The sequence below is a fragment of the Phaseolus vulgaris genome, chromosome 5 (assembly GCF_000499845.2).
Source record: "Phaseolus vulgaris cultivar G19833 chromosome 5, P. vulgaris v2.0, whole genome shotgun sequence".
In the NCBI taxonomy this organism is placed as follows: Eukaryota; Viridiplantae; Streptophyta; class Magnoliopsida; order Fabales; family Fabaceae; genus Phaseolus; species Phaseolus vulgaris.
In genome coordinates this window covers 6,059,778-6,075,561 of record NC_023755.2, presented here as the reverse complement: position 1 = coordinate 6,075,561, position 15,784 = coordinate 6,059,778, and the positions used below count along the sequence as shown (strand labels likewise).

The window sequence follows — 15,784 nt, the reverse complement described above, 5'->3', positions numbered from 1 at the left end:
CACATGACACATGAAAAATACCACCCATGCCTAGTCGCAAGTACCTATTAGAAAATAGATTGAGGCTAAGCTAAACCAAGAGGAGTGAATTGATTTTTAAAACTTACTTAAAAAGATTAACTCTGTTCTTAAACTCTATTGAAAAGAAATTCTGATTAAAATTTGAATGCAATTAATTGAGGAATTAAGATTGATAAAGATTGCACACAAAAATACAAAATAGGTAGAACAATATGCAAAGATTAAGAAAGGATGAGAAATATTACACAAACGCAAATTCACTTTCTTTATATGTCAATTACAAACACTCAACACATGAGAAACATATACAAGATAAGAAACATATACAAGATAGGAAACAAGAAAATCAACTCTTAAGCAGACTCAAGGAGATATGTTTTATCTTTGGATCACACCAAGAAAAATATAGCAAAAACACTAAGAGAAGAATAGTTCAACCCTAAAAATTCAAAAGGAATCAATATGGGATTAACCCACAGTAGAAGCAACCACAGGTGAAGTTTCAATACTAACACACAACCTTTTGAATTCTTTGAGAAAACCAAGAGAATTGAAGAATATCTTGAATGATTCTTAATTGCACTATGAGAACATCTCAGTTTGATTAATCTAAATGTTTAAGGTTGCTTCTGTCTGAGATGTCGAGAAAACACGGTAGAGTATAGCATCACCCAAGGTGTAAAGGCTCAAATAGGTCACATACACGGCAACATGTTCATAATCATCTCGTCATATCAATCTATACTTAATCCCTTCTAGTTGGGAGGGAATTCGACGCTCATTATTCTATCGAAAAAATTGTGTCGTTGAGTACCCCTAATGTTATTGAGGTATTTGTTGACGTGTGAAATTTTGATTTCGCTTCCAATGTATGGATTATCGTAATTGGAGGTGCCCGTGGTATTGAGGACATTGTTATGTTTTTGGTCATTGATTCTCCGTATTCTTGTTCTTGAGGTTGGGATGGGTGAGTCCTTTCCAACTTTGTTTTCATTTCTCATTCTATTGTCTAAGGACACATATTTCTTCAACATTCATTTGTTTCATCTCGGTCATTTTCTTTTGAAGAGTCAGAAGTAGAGCTTTGTATTCAATCTCGACTACTCTTGCATCTTATTTGATCATTAGTCATATTTTTTATAGATACCATTGAAATTTTTAATGTTGTTCCTTCTCGACCCCACTGTGGGAGCCAACTGTTTTTGTACAAATCAAGAAGGTGCCTTCTATTTTGCCTTATTGATATGGGAACTTCTATTTGTAAATCTCTTATCGAATATCGATTATAATGAGAGGTATCTACAAAAGATTCTCCGACGTGCAAGTCAATATTTAGTTGAAGTGTTTAATGTTATCAAAAAGATACATTTTAGGTGGTATCAACCTATTTATAGAGGTAAGGAAGAGCATTGTTCAAAGTGAACCAAGATTATCATAATTTTTTAAGTTAATCTCGTTTAATGTGAAAATAACAAGTGATTAGATCTTTTAATTTATTTTAATTATTAACTTATTTGTCATTTTAAGTTTCTCATATCATTTCAACATGACGTGAGTTGTCTTAGTCATGTGCACTATATATATATATATATATATATATATATATATATATATATATATATATATATATATTTTAGTATCTGTAAAAATATTGATTACCTTTAAGGAAATTTCTTCTACCCATAATAAAAGTAAAAGTAACAATACATGTATTTTTTTTTTATAAACATTATCATTTGATAATCTAGTTAGGCTTTTTATGTTGTAGTGCGTAAAATAAGTGTACAAATCCATATGCCCTAACAAGAAAACAACATATATAGAGAATCCAAAACTATATATAACCTTTGGAGACTGAAAACAATGCATCTCCCATGATAATTGAAAATTTTCTTCATTGTACGTCCCCATGTTGAGACCGAAAGCTGACCAAAAAAAAAAATGTTGAGACCGGCATAATCATCAAACAAATTCTCATTTGGTCTCTTCGTTGAGACAGAAAACCATTTTTTGTACAAGTTGACCCCAATCAGACATGGAGAAATAAGTAAGTGTTTTTTTTATTACCGTTAGGAAGCTAGCAAACAGACATTTACAAGGAACCAAGTGTCGTTCAGATTTATAAAAGTTTTTCCAACACTCCTAACTCATGCAAAACTCAAAAATCTATTAATAGAAGCACACCAACATGCTCCCTCCTCCTAACAGCGTTTAAATTTCCTCAACATGAAGCCTTTTGTTTTCTTCTGTTTAGCCTTCTACTCCGTTTCTTCTCTTTTCTCTACAGAAGCCAATGAAAGCCCTAGTGGCTTCACCGTCGACCTTATCCACCGTGACTCACCACTCTCACCCTTCTACAACCCTTCCCTCACCCCATCACAGCGCATCATAAACGCTGCCCTGCGCTCCATTTCTCGACTAAACCGAGTTTCTAACCTCCTAGATCAAAACAACAAACTACCCCAATCAGTTTTGATCCCACACAACGGTGAATACCTAATGAGATTTTACATTGGCACTCCTCCCGTCGAAAGGCTTGCTATTGCAGAGACAGGGAGTGATCTCATTTGGGTACAATGTTCCCCTTGTGCCAGTTGTTTCCCCCAAAGCACCCCATTGTTTCAACCACTCAAATCTTCCACGTTCATGCCTACCACATGTCGTTCACAACCATGCACCTTACTCCTCCCTGAACAAAAAGGATGTGGAAAATCAGGTGAATGCATCTACACATACAAATACGGTGACCAATATTCATTCAGCGAAGGGCTTTTGAGTACCGAAACCCTAAGGTTTGATTCCCAAGGTGGAGTACAAACAGTTGCTTTTCCTAACTCTTTCTTCGGATGTGGTTTCTACAACAACATCACTGTTTTTCCCAGCTATAAACTCACTGGAATAATGGGTCTTGGAGCTGGACCCTTGTCGTTGGTTTCACAAATCGGTGACCAAATCGGTCACAAATTCTCCTACTGTTTGCTTCCTTTAGGTTCAACCTCCACCAGCAAGTTGAAATTCGGGAACGAATCAATAATAACGGGAGAAGGTGTTGTATCCACTCCGATGATAATCAAACCGTGGTTACCGACCTATTACTTTCTGAACCTTGAAGCCGTCACCGTTGCACAAAAGACGGTGCCAACGGGGAGCACTGACGGCAACGTGATTATTGATTCGGGCACGCTGTTGACGTATCTGGGGGAAAGCTTTTACTACAATTTCGCAGCTTCGTTGCAAGAAAGCCTTGCCGTTGAGTTGGTGCAAGATGTTCTGTCCCCGCTACCCTTTTGCTTCCCATATCGTGATAACTTCGTTTTTCCTGAAATTGCCTTTCAGTTCACCGGAGCTAGGGTTTCGCTGAAACCTGCAAACCTGTTTGTTATGACGGAAGATAGAAACACGGTTTGCTTGATGATAGCGCCAAGCCCAGTGAGCGGAATTTCCATCTTCGGAAGTTTTTCACAGATTGATTTTCAAGTGGAGTATGATCTCGAAGGGAAGAAAGTTTCTTTTCAACCTACTGATTGCTCTAAAGTTTAAAATAATATATATATATATAATAATAATAATAATAATAATAATAATAATATGATATATATGTATGTGTAAAATAAAGAAAAGAGAATGTATAAGCGTATGGTTTCTTTGCAAGAAGAGCATTACTGAGATTGGTATGCTTGTTCTTTATAAAATGCAGAAAATAATTTACACTAAAATTATTAAATAGAAATTAATTTTAGATATCAAAATAATTAGTTTTTATATTAATTAAGTTATTATTAATTTTTAAAGTTTCTATTATTGATAAATAATTTTTAAATTAGTATCTAATTAGTTACCAATTTTTTTTTTCCTAAATTTAGAATCTAAATAATTGGTAGTTAAAACTTTGGCAGTTAATTAAATATCAATTTAGAAACTACCTATTAACAATAAAAATTAATTTAAAAATCAATAATTTTTGTAGTTTCTAGTTTAGTTATTATATTTTGTTTTTAAAATTGATTTTTATTTAATAATTTTTAATAATAGTAAAAAATACATATTTTTTGTTGTGATATTTTTATTCTTGAGAAAGTGAAATAATAAATTAAGATTTTGAAGAATCATAATTTGACACTTTAGTGTTTATTTGAAGGATTTCGATGTATGCTTAAGAACTTTGATTTTTAAGTAAGCTTGATACTAGAACCGATTCAATGTTTCTTTATTCATAAATAGTAACAAACTTTAATGTTGTTTTTAGGTAAAAAAAAATTATATGTTAATTATTGGTTTCTAAGAATGACTACCAACTTAAACACTTTCAATATTAAGTATGTTTTCTTTCTTTTACATATATATTCACTACAAAGAATATTAATAATTAGACGATATTAAAGTAGCTCAAGTTCACTTTAATACGACCCTAACTCAATTACAAAATCCATTTAACTGAACGCTAAATTGAAACAAACAATTATTAAAATAACATAATAAAAAGTTCTTAGATCAATTATAGAGATACCAAATTGGACACTAAAATTATATTTCGTATTAATCAATTTAATCATAATGACGGTATACAAAGCTTAATTTAAAAATAATAAATTAAAGAAAATATGATTGAACTTAATCCACGCACAAATATTAATTTTTTAATACGTTAAGAGCTTAATTTTTTAATATGGTTAACTTATGTAAAAAATAATGAAATATTCAAAATGATTTCGTGTAGCTTCTGTAAGAGAGTGAAGATATATATATTAAGTATGGTTCTCAACTAACCACGCAACTAGCAAACAAAATTCTCGGAATTAGAACAATAATAAAAGGTAATAGCAATGCTCGTGAAAGGGTGGGTAGAATGGTGGCTGTATGACTGTCTAAAGAGTCAACCTGCAGGGGAAAGAGGAATATTCAAGGGTGATTACAGGAAGAAGGATTCAGAGGAAGAAGAAGAATATTAGAAAGAGGTCATACCCAAATCATGCATGCCCCTTTAGGTCATACCCTGCGAGCCTCTTATTGGTTGTACGTATTCTGTTGCTTCTTCTGATGCCCTCAGTGTGCGTGCCCTCATCCACGTGTAAACTTTTTCTAACTGTCTGGCCATTTACCAAAAACCCCTGCTCTTTAGTTCTTTTTCCTTTGTTGCCATTTTTGCCCGTAACAATACCCTCCCCATTGGAAGCAACCTTGTCCTCAAGGTTGAATGATGGAAAGGCTTCTTCTATGTTTGCGACATCTTCCCAAGTAGCAGCATGAGTAGGAGTGTTGCCAATGGATTAACACTTGAGGAATCTTCAATTGTCCTCTCAACAAGGTTCTTGATACTAATACCTTCCATGGTAGCATTACTGGTGCTTGAGTCAAATTCCCGTTTTGGATAGGAATGTAAGGATCAGTATGCTGTCCTCTAAATTTTTTAAGCATAAAGGCATGGAAAACTAAGTGAATCTTAGCTTCATCAGGTAGTTGTAGCCTATAGGCGATTGCACCCACCTTAGCTAGTATTGGAAATGGCCCAAAGTATTTCAATCCCAATTTCTGATTAATTCTCTTAGCCACTGTTTGTTGCTTGTATGGTTGGAGCTTAACCAGGACTAAATCTCCCACTTGAAAGTCAATTGATCTTCTTTTCTTGTCAGCATATTGTTTCATATGATTCTGAGTTCTGAGTAAGCTAAGCTTCACTTGGTCTATTATCTTGTCTCGCTGCAACAGATTAGTTTGGACAGTAGGTGAATCATGCTCATCCAACTGGTATTAAATCAGTGTAGGTGGATTCTGTCCATAAAGTGCTTTATAAGGAGGCATGCCAATGCTGCTGTGGTGACTTGTATTATACCAATATTGAGCCCAAGGAAGCAGCTTATGTTGAACCAAGTGGTGTTCAAGCTTTGAAGAATCCAAACCCGTTGAAGGATGTTGAAGCCTTGGCTGTGCTTGGTGTTGCTGTGCTGGTTTAGTATAGTTCTGGGGTAGTTTGAGTTTTGTAATCCACCCCTTGATCGAATCTAAAGCATAAAGCATCTCAATCTTTGAAAAGATAAAATGTTTTCAAACTAAGTTAAAACAACCGATTGTTTTGTCGAAACAACCGATTGTTTATACTTAGGTGTTTTGAGAAAAGATTGAAAACTGTTTTTCAAATGGTTGAACTGTTAAGAACCAAAACAACCGATTGATTCGAGGAAACAACCGATTGTTTGTTTTGGGACCATAACAGAAAAACTGTTTTATCTTTGACTGAGCTTTAAATGTTTTAACTGCTTGCAAGTGTGATACTCTTATTTGTGAAAATTGTGAAAATCTTGAAAAGAAAGTGCACTATCTTGTTGAAACTGTGGACAAGCTTTCAAAGGGGAAATCTAACTTTGAGAAAGTCTTGGCATCTCAAAGCTGTGTTTTTGGAAAGGCTGGTTTAGGCTTTAATCCACAAAACAAGCAAGATAAGTTTTCAAAAAGTTTTTCAAGAAAATCAGAAAAACAACCGATTGTTAAGACGAAACAACCGGTTGTTACATGCTTTTACTGCATGAAGAGAGGCCACTCTGTTAGGTTCTGCAAAATAAGGAAATATTATGTTCCAAGAGGTCTTATGAAATGGATTCCTAAGGGATGTGAAGTTTCTAACTGCAAAGAAAAGTCAAAAGGACCTAAATTTGTAAGGGGACCAAATCTTGTTGCTTGAAATCTTTTATGCAGAAAAACTAAAGAAAAAGGAGGGACTGAGTCATCTGATCAAGTTCTTGAAGAAAAAGACAGTCATTGAAGCTGAATCAATGCTATGCAAAAGACCTCAACAATGAAAAGAGGCTTCTTGATCATAAAGCACATGGCTCATTGAAGAATTAACATAAGGATAAGACTTTCCTTTATTTGTTCTTAATTTCTGTTTTAAAGTTCTTTCTCATGGTTGAAACATCTTTTTATTATGCTTAATGTCATCTGCTTTGAACTCTTTCTGCTCATGGTTAAAATTCAAAAACAGTTTTAACTGGTGCAGAAAAACAACCGATTGTTTCTTCGAAACAACCAATTGTTTTGGGTCTGACAGCACTATGAAGAAATTGTCTTAATTGCTATTTTGAATTTCTATCCGTTGCAGATCAATTCAAAGAGAGAATCTTGGTCAAAGAATCTGTGTTGAAAGCTGATCACGTTCAGAAAGGAGTTATAACTGTCATAAAGGAAAATATTCCAAAAAATCTTGGGAATTCAAAATCCTTAATGACTAGTCAAAGATCACATGTGAAGACCATGCGATTTCAGCTTTTTCTGACGTTTTCTGTGCAGAGCAGAGTCAAGTCTTCTCTCTCTGAAAAATCAAGTACCCACTAAATGAAATTGAATGCTAATTGATTCTTCTTTCTGCTATAAAATCTGGTGCAGCTGATCTCTTCCACAAGAACAACCAATTGCAACATCTCTTGCAACATCTCTTGCAAAAATCTGTGAAGAGAGCTCTTCTCTGTTTTCTTCTCTGCCATCATGGAATCAACTCCACCCACCTCAAAGGGAGTCAAAACCAGGGTTGTAAGGTCTGGAGAAAGGCTAGAAGGCTGGTTTTCTGGAGACAATGATCTTATTGAGAGATATAGGTATGAAACAAGTATCAAAAAGATAAACAACCCCAAGGTTGTATGTTTTGATTGGCTGAAAAGTCAAAAGCTTGATAATGTGAGAAGGCTGCTCAAGGATCAATCTCTCAGAAAGTTCCTGGAGATGAAGGGAAACATATATCCAGATTTAGTGAGGGTGTTCTACACAAACCTAAAGTTTGAGGGAAACAATCTAGTTTCTCATGTGAAAGGTGTAGAAATGGAGATAACTCATGAAGTATGGACTGCTGTTGCTGGTCTCAAGTTCTCTGGTCTGAGAATCAACAAAGGAAACCTTGGAGTAGTGGAGGATTTTAACAAAATCCAATACTACAAGAGTTGCTTGAAGAATCAAAATGCTCAAGTAAGAACATGCTTGGTTGGAGGTCTAAAGCTTGATGAGAGACTGCTTGCTCTCATTGTGACTTGGATTCTAACTCCAAGGGGGAGTAATCATTCTGTTGTCACCGAAGAAGATCTGGTTTATATCTTCTGCATCATGAAGAAAATCAATATCAATTGGGTTCACATCATCAAAGAGCACATGCAAAAAGCCATGAGGTTAAGTGATTATCATTATCCCTATGTTGTTTTGATATCTAAGTTTCTACTCTATTTTGAAGTGAATCTTGAAGATGAAACATCTGAGTTGGTCAAGTCAACTCAAGAGTTGAACAATGGATCTCTCAGCAAAATGGGTTTTACCAAAGTAGGTGGAAAATGGATAAGCAAGGATGGTGATCTTGGTGCCTCATCTAGTGGTGCTGCTGATCTTGAACAAGATGAACCTGCTGATATGGATGTTTAACATGAAGATCCACCTGAAGATTATCAAGATGCTAGACCTAGTGCTGGTGCTGGAAATCAAGAAGAAAGGATGTAAACCATGTCTCATTTTGAAAGACTCATGGTGAATAGGCTTGATAGTCTTGCTAAAAATCAAAGGAGCCTTCATGATCTTTGTGTTAGTAATTTCCAGAGGATTGACACCAGGTTTGACAACATGGATGCACGGTTCATGACTCTAGATGAACAGATTGAAGCTGTCCAGAACCAAATCTTTGATCTTCAGTTTGCTGATGAAGAAGAATGAAGGAAAAACAACCGATTGGTATATCGAAACAATCGATTGTTTTTGTTGGTTATGTCTGGTTTTTTAAATTTTCTTTCTTTCTGTTGTTGCTGCTTTAATTCTGATGTAATCAAAACAATATCTTGTTTTATCTCTTCTTTTGTCTATTTTGTGAAGACAAATAGGGGGAGATATATGTTGTGTTTAAATTTCTGTTTTTAGTTGTTGAAACAGTTTTTGGGATGTAATATTTTTTCTGATATTTAGCTCTAAAGTTTATTAATGTTTATCTGTGCTAACCAAATATCAGAAGATCTATGCTTTGTTCAAAACTGTATCTTGCAGGAACTGCTACAGATTTAATCAAGTACAACACAAGCATCAGGGATTTGTCTTCATCAAATAGGGGGAGATTGTTGAACCAAGTGGTGTTCAAGCTTTGAAGAATCCAAACCCTTTGAAGGATGTTGAAGCCTTGGCTGTGCTTGGTGTTGCTGTGCTGGTTTAGTATAGTTCTGGGGTAGTTTGAGTTTTGTAATCCACCCCTTGATCGAATCTAAAGCATAAAGCATCTCAATCTTTGAAAAGATAAAATGTTTTCAAACTAAGTTAAAACAATCGATTGTTTTGTCGAAACAACCGATTGTTTATACTTAGGTGTTTTGAGAAAAGATTGAAAACTGTTTTTCAAATGGTTGAACTGTTAAGAACCAAAACAACCGATTGATTCGAGGAAACAACCGATTGTTTGTTTTGGGACCATAACAGAAAACTGTTTTATCTTTGACTGAGCTTTAAATGTTTTAACTGCTTACGCTCTAGTCATTAAATGCTTTGACCAATCTTTTAATGCAATTTAAGAGTTTGTTAAGATTTGATAACAAACTACATCTTTGAATAAATTCAGAAAAATAGATTTGAGAATTAATCTTTGACAAGTTTTTGCTAAGAGTTTTTGAGTTTTTCAAAGAGCTGAGATTGCTAGAAGTTTGTGATTGATCAAAGTTTGGGGAATAGGATTCTGCTTGTATTGATTTCAGATTATCTTCTGTAACAAGTGTAATCCTTGTACTCTGTGAAAACAAGTTTCGTTTCTGTGTTTGCTGAGATTGGTTGTGTGTTCTTGAGGGGATCAAGATCAGCAATCTTGGTGTTTGTGTGTTGGCCAAGGAGAGTGTGTTTCTTGAGGTGTTCAATGTCATTCTCTTGGTTGTTGTGTAAGTGATCAAGTTGTGATTGCTTAGTGAATTTCCTCAGGGTTTTGAGAAGACTGGATGTAGCTCTGGATTTGGAGTGAACCAGTATAAACATCTGTGTGAAATCTCTCTATCCCTATCTCTTTAAATTCAGTTTTAATTGTTGTTTGCTGGTATAAACAACCGATTGTTTCTGTGAAACAACCGATTGTTTTTTTGGTTGTGCTGTTTTTGGTAAACTGAATTTCTTATCAATTGTTTCCTGAGATAAATTCATTCTTGTTTTAAAAGTTTACGAAAATATTCTTTAAACAATTCACCCCCCCCTCTAGTTTAAAGTCATTTATTCTAACAGCTTAGACCATTGGTTAGGATTGTTGAAGGAATAACACCTAAGGTACATTTCTAAGGTTTTGTTCAGCACCTTAGTTTGGCCATCTGTTTGTGGATGATAAGCTGAGCTCATGGCCAATGTAGTACCCTTTAATTTCTAGAGTTGTTTCCAGAATGAGCTTATAAAAACCTTATCTCGGTCAGACACTATGGACTTTGAAATGCCGTGCAATTTCACCACATTGTTGATAAATGCATCGGCCACTTGTTTGTTGTTGAAATCATACCTCATTGGAATGAAGTGACCAAATTTGGATAACCTGTCCACAATGACCATAATTGCAGTAAAACCTTGTGAAGGAGGAAGGTCTATGATGAAATCCATAGCTATATCATCCCATACTTGGATAGGAATAGGGAGAGGTTGTAAAAGTCCGATAGGAAAAGCTGTTTCAGTTTTGGTTTGTTGACATATCTTACAGTTATGTACGAACATTATGATATCTTGATGCATATTCACCCAATAGAACTGAGAACATACTCTAGCAATTGTCTTAGCTCTACCAGCATGGCCTCCAACTAAGCTATTATGAAATTCTGTCATAATTTTCTTTTTTAATTCCTCATCATTAGGAAGAACTGTTCGCTTTTTCCAGAACAGAATGCCATTGTGAACAGCAAAGTGCTTTACTGTTTTTGGTTCCGAATCGAGTTTGGCCATTATGATTTGTAACTCCGGGTCCTCCTTTATCCTTGCTTGTATGTCTTGTAGCCATTGGTTGACAGGTTCAAATATAGCCATGGACATGCATCTGGACAATGCATCAACTACCACATTTTCTTTTCCAGGCTTATATTGAATTGTGAAATCATATCCAAGAAATTTAGGAAACCATTGTTGTTGTTCTGGGGTGTGCAGGGATTGATCAAGGAGTTCTTTCAAGCTTTTCTGATCTATTTTGATGGTGAACTTATGGCCTAGCAAGTAGTGCCGAAATTTGGCAATTGCTTGAGTGATGGCATATAACTCCCTAGCATAAGCAGATTGCTTTTGTTGTCGTGTAGATAATTTCTTAGAACAATAAGCCACAGGATGAGCTTGCTGCAGTAAGACAGCTCCAATTCCTATCCCTGATGCATCTGTTTCGAGAGTGAAAGGTTGAGTAAAGTTGGGTAGTGCTAATACCGGTGACGAGGTAAGAGCTTCTTTCAGTTTCATAAAAGCGTCCTCTGCTGCCGTGGTCCACTTAAAATTATCTTTCTTGAGCATATCTGTTAGCGGGGTTGCCAAAGAGGCGTAATTCCTGATAAACCGTCTGTAGTAGCCTGTGAGGCCTAAGAATCCTCGCAATAACTTGAGAGATGTTGGTTTTGGCCAATCCTTCACAACACGGATTTTATCTTCCTCCTTTGCAAAACCCGCATTGGATATAGTGTGACCAAGGTAGTTAATGTTGGTGGCACCAAAAGAACATTTGGACAGCTTGGCAAAGAGATGTTCCTTCTGTAAGACTTGCAAAACAGTCTCTAGATGTTGTAAGTGAGAGGACCAATCGGGGCTATAAACCAATATGTCATCAAAGAATACTAATACAAATTTTCTCAGCCACCCTTGGAAAATGTGATTCATTAGACTCTGGAAAGTAGCAGGGGCATTAGTGAGGCCAAATGGCATGACTAGCCATTCATAATGGCCTTGATGAGTCTGAAATGCTGTTTTATACCTGTCTTCAGGTTTCACTAATATCTGATGATATCCGGACCTCAGGTCAAGTTTAGAGAAATGAGTGGCTCCATGTAGTTCATCAATTAAGTCATCAACTGTGGGGATGGGAAAGCTATCCTTGATGGTGAGAACATTAAGAGCCCTATAATCCGTACAAAATCGCCACGTTCCATCCTTTTTCTTCACAAGAATGATTGGTGATGAAAATGGACTCGTGCTTGGCTGAATTAGCCCTTCATTCAACATTTCTTGAATCATCAGCTCTATTTGAGCTTTTTGGCTGTGAGGATACCGATAAGGCTTAACCTTGACTGGGTTGGATCCTTCCAATAAGGGAATAGAGTGGTCATGCATCCTGGGAGGGGGTAAACCAATGGGAACATCAAACACTTGTCTATAAGTGTGCAATAAGGTTGCAAGTGCAGGCTCCATTTGTTCTGGCAGCTGCAATTTGTTGTTATCTACTACTGTTGCAACCCGAATGGCGTAGCACTCATGAATGGCATCCATGCTATAAAGCCTTTTGATATGATGGTATTGAGCATCTTCAAGGTTTATCTGGTTGTACTTGTCTCCCTGTAGAGTAACCTGTTGTCCTTTATAATGGAATTGTATGTTGAGATCCCTATAATCATGGATGTGAGGGCCTACGGTTGAAAGCGAATTGGTACCAATAATCAAATTAGCCCCAGAAACAGGTAGTAAAAAGACAGGAAGATCAATTTGTGCACCCTGCATATTGACATAGATGTTCTGAATGTAGCCTTCAGTTTCCAATTTGTTTCCATTTCCCACCATTACTCTTAATTTTGGACTTTGTTCCACTTCAAGCTTCAAGAACTTAGCCAACCGTGGTTGAAGAAAGTTGTCGTTGCTACCACCATCTATCATAACGTGAATGGTCATACCGTGCAGATCTGTTGCAAAGCGGATAGTTTGGGCACGTCTAACACCCTTAAAAGCATCCAACGACAAGTGGAGGTCTTCAACAGGGAGTTCATTTGATGAATCTTCAGTGTCTGGAGGTTCTGGTGGTTGAAGTACTACGTCTGTTTCACTGTCTTCCTCATCAGCTTGCAAAATCATCAAATGTCGGTTGGGACATTTATGGTTGAATGAGAATTTTTCATCACATGTATAGCATTGGCCCTTTTCTCTTCTAGGTTGAATCTCTGCAGCAGTGAGTTTTTTTATTTGGTTGGGATTGTATATTGGTTTGGTAGATGGTGTGGGAAGTAATGGGGGTAGAGGACTTTTAGAGGGTGCAGGGCGAGAATGATGGGTGTTATAATAGTTGGGTTTGGGGTTCAAAATTCTGGTGATGGTATTAGATGAGTGAGGCTTGGGATTAGTGTTATATATGTCTTCATAAAGCTTAGCAAACGCCACAACTCTAAATAAGGAAGGTGGGGCTTGAGCAATCACATCCCTTTGTAACTCCGTATGCAATCCACTAACAAAACAATTCAGCAATGCTTCTTGAGGTAAGCTACCGGAACGGTTAGCTAAGGACATAAATTGGAGATAATATTCAGAAACCGATCCTTTTTGTTGGAGTTTAAACAAAGCTACTAGTGGACAATCAAATGGTGAAGGGCCAAATTCAGTTTCCAAAGCTGTGGTGAGAGCAGTCCATGACATAAATGGGTTGGTTCTTTGAATCATTTGGAACCAAGGGACGACATCTTCTTCCATATGAATTGCAGCAATAGTTAATCTATCCTCATCGGCAGTTCCATAATAGTCAAAAAATTGTTCAGCCTTGAAAATCCAAGCCATCACATCCGAGCCATTAAATTTAGGAAAATCTAATTTCACATTCCTAATCTGAAATGCTTGCCTAGGCTAAACTGTGTGGGTTTGTGTAGAGTTCATGCTAGATCCACCATGAAGCTGGGCTTGGGTTTGAAGCAGTGATTCCACCATTGATTGAATACGCTCCATGCGAGCGTTAGCTGCCGCCTCTACTTGTGCAGTGTGCGCACGTTGTTCTTGGTCACGTAACTCCAAGAGATCCATTACGCATTTTAGTTCAGCGTCGTGAGCTCGTATCTCCGCTGCCATGGTGGCCATTCGTGTGTTATCAGCCATGGTGTCTCAATGAAAGCACCTATGTAAGAGAGTGAAGATATATATATATATATATATATATATATTAAGTATGGTTCTCAACTAACCACACAACTAGCGAACGAATTAGAACAATAATAAAAGGTAATAGCAATGCTCGTGAAAGGGTGGGTAGAATGGTGGCTGTATGACTATCTAAAGAGTCAACCTGCAAGGGAAAGAGGAATATTCAAGGGTGATTACAGGAAGAAGGATTCAGAGGAAGAAGAAGAATATCAGAAAGAGGTCATACCCAAATCATGCATGCCCCTTTAGGTCATACCCTGCGAGCCTCTTATTCGTTGTACGTATTCTGCTGCTTCTTCTGATGCCCTCAGTGTGTGTGCCCTCATCCACGTGTAAACTTTTTCTAACTGTCTGGCCATTTACCAAAAACCACTGCTCTTTAATTCTTTTTCCTTTGCTGCCATTTTTGCCCATAATAGTTTCCCATTTATGATTTTCCCCTTACTTGTTTCGTCCTTTCTCATTTCCACATTTCTCTCATATCTCCAACATCTCGTTTCTCAATTTCTCCTTAATCCATAACGCCCTTGCATTTCTGGTAACAATTGATTATCTCTAAGACTGAATAATTACTTAAAAAGAGGTAATTAATATTCGAAATCCTTAATATTTACATTGGTTATGTTAGGTGACGTGTTACATATCATAGTATGATTTAATATGCTCAAACACCTTGTTCCTGCTAGGGAGATGGGACCTAGAGAACTATTGAAGTCTTCTTCTCCTTCCTTCGGTCGGGCAGGTGACTGGGTGATGAACTGTGATTCTTCTCGTCTCCTTCCTTAACCTTCAGTACTCGGCGCTCGGTCGTCGGGCGAATCACCGGATGGTGGGGGTACCTGCGAAGGCACTCCGACGCTCAAGTCAGTAAAGCGGGTGGTCAGCTCTCAGGTAGGTGAACAGTAATAAATGACATACCTTACTCCTTGGGATGCGTACTATTTATATTATTCTAATGGGCCTACCTTGTTGGGCCCATTTATCGAGGCGGACACCTCTTAGGTTTGCATTACCTAATTCTTAATTATAGATTAACTTCACTGATCTTGGTTTGAGCGTTAACTGTAATAGGGGTCGGCCGTCGGCCAAATCATCATGGCATGGGTCGGCCATCTGCCATATTCCAGTGGTCTCGGTCATCTCGGCTAAGTCTTCTAAGGTCTCGACCTCTCGGTCGTCTCGGCCAAGCCTTCCAAGGTCTCGGCCTCTCGGCCAAGTCTTCTATGGTCTCGGCCTCTAGGTCGTCTCGGCCAAGCCTTCCAAGGTCTCGGCCTCTCGGCCAAGTCTTCTATGGTCTCGGCCTCTCGGTCGTCTCGGCCAAGCCTTCCAAGGTCTCGGCCTCTCGGCCATACCGGTACACTTGCCCCCCAGGCTCAAGGGCAGATGTTAGATATGTCCGATGAGTCTTTAATGATGGGTTTCGGTCGGTTTCCCTTGATCGTGCAGCTATTCCATTTCTCGAGGTGTGACGTGACCCTAGGTGTGATCAAATAAGTTGGATTTGGGTGGTCGGCCTTTTAATTGTGATTTTAATCGAACAAGAATGGGCGATCGGCCATTTAATTGTGATCTTTAATCGAACAACTAAGGATAGGTGGCCAGCTATTACTTGCGATGTTAATCGAGCGAGTGTAGTGGGCGACCGGCCATTACTTGCTATGATAATCGAGCAAGTGTAGGTGGCGGTCGACCGATACTTGTGATGTTAATCGAG

General features: G+C 37.4%; 1 protein-coding gene across 1 annotated transcript; it reads left to right on the top strand.

The window, feature by feature from the left end:
- The first annotated feature begins 2,182 nt into the window (after positions 1-2,182).
- Positions 2,183-3,724, top strand: LOC137834991 (aspartic proteinase CDR1-like). Its single transcript, XM_068643282.1, has one exon. The coding sequence runs from the start codon at positions 2,248-2,250 to the stop codon at positions 3,559-3,561; it is 1,314 nt and encodes a 437-aa protein (XP_068499383.1). The 5' UTR covers positions 2,183-2,247; the 3' UTR covers positions 3,562-3,724.
- The last annotated feature ends 12,060 nt before the right edge of the window (positions 3,725-15,784 follow it).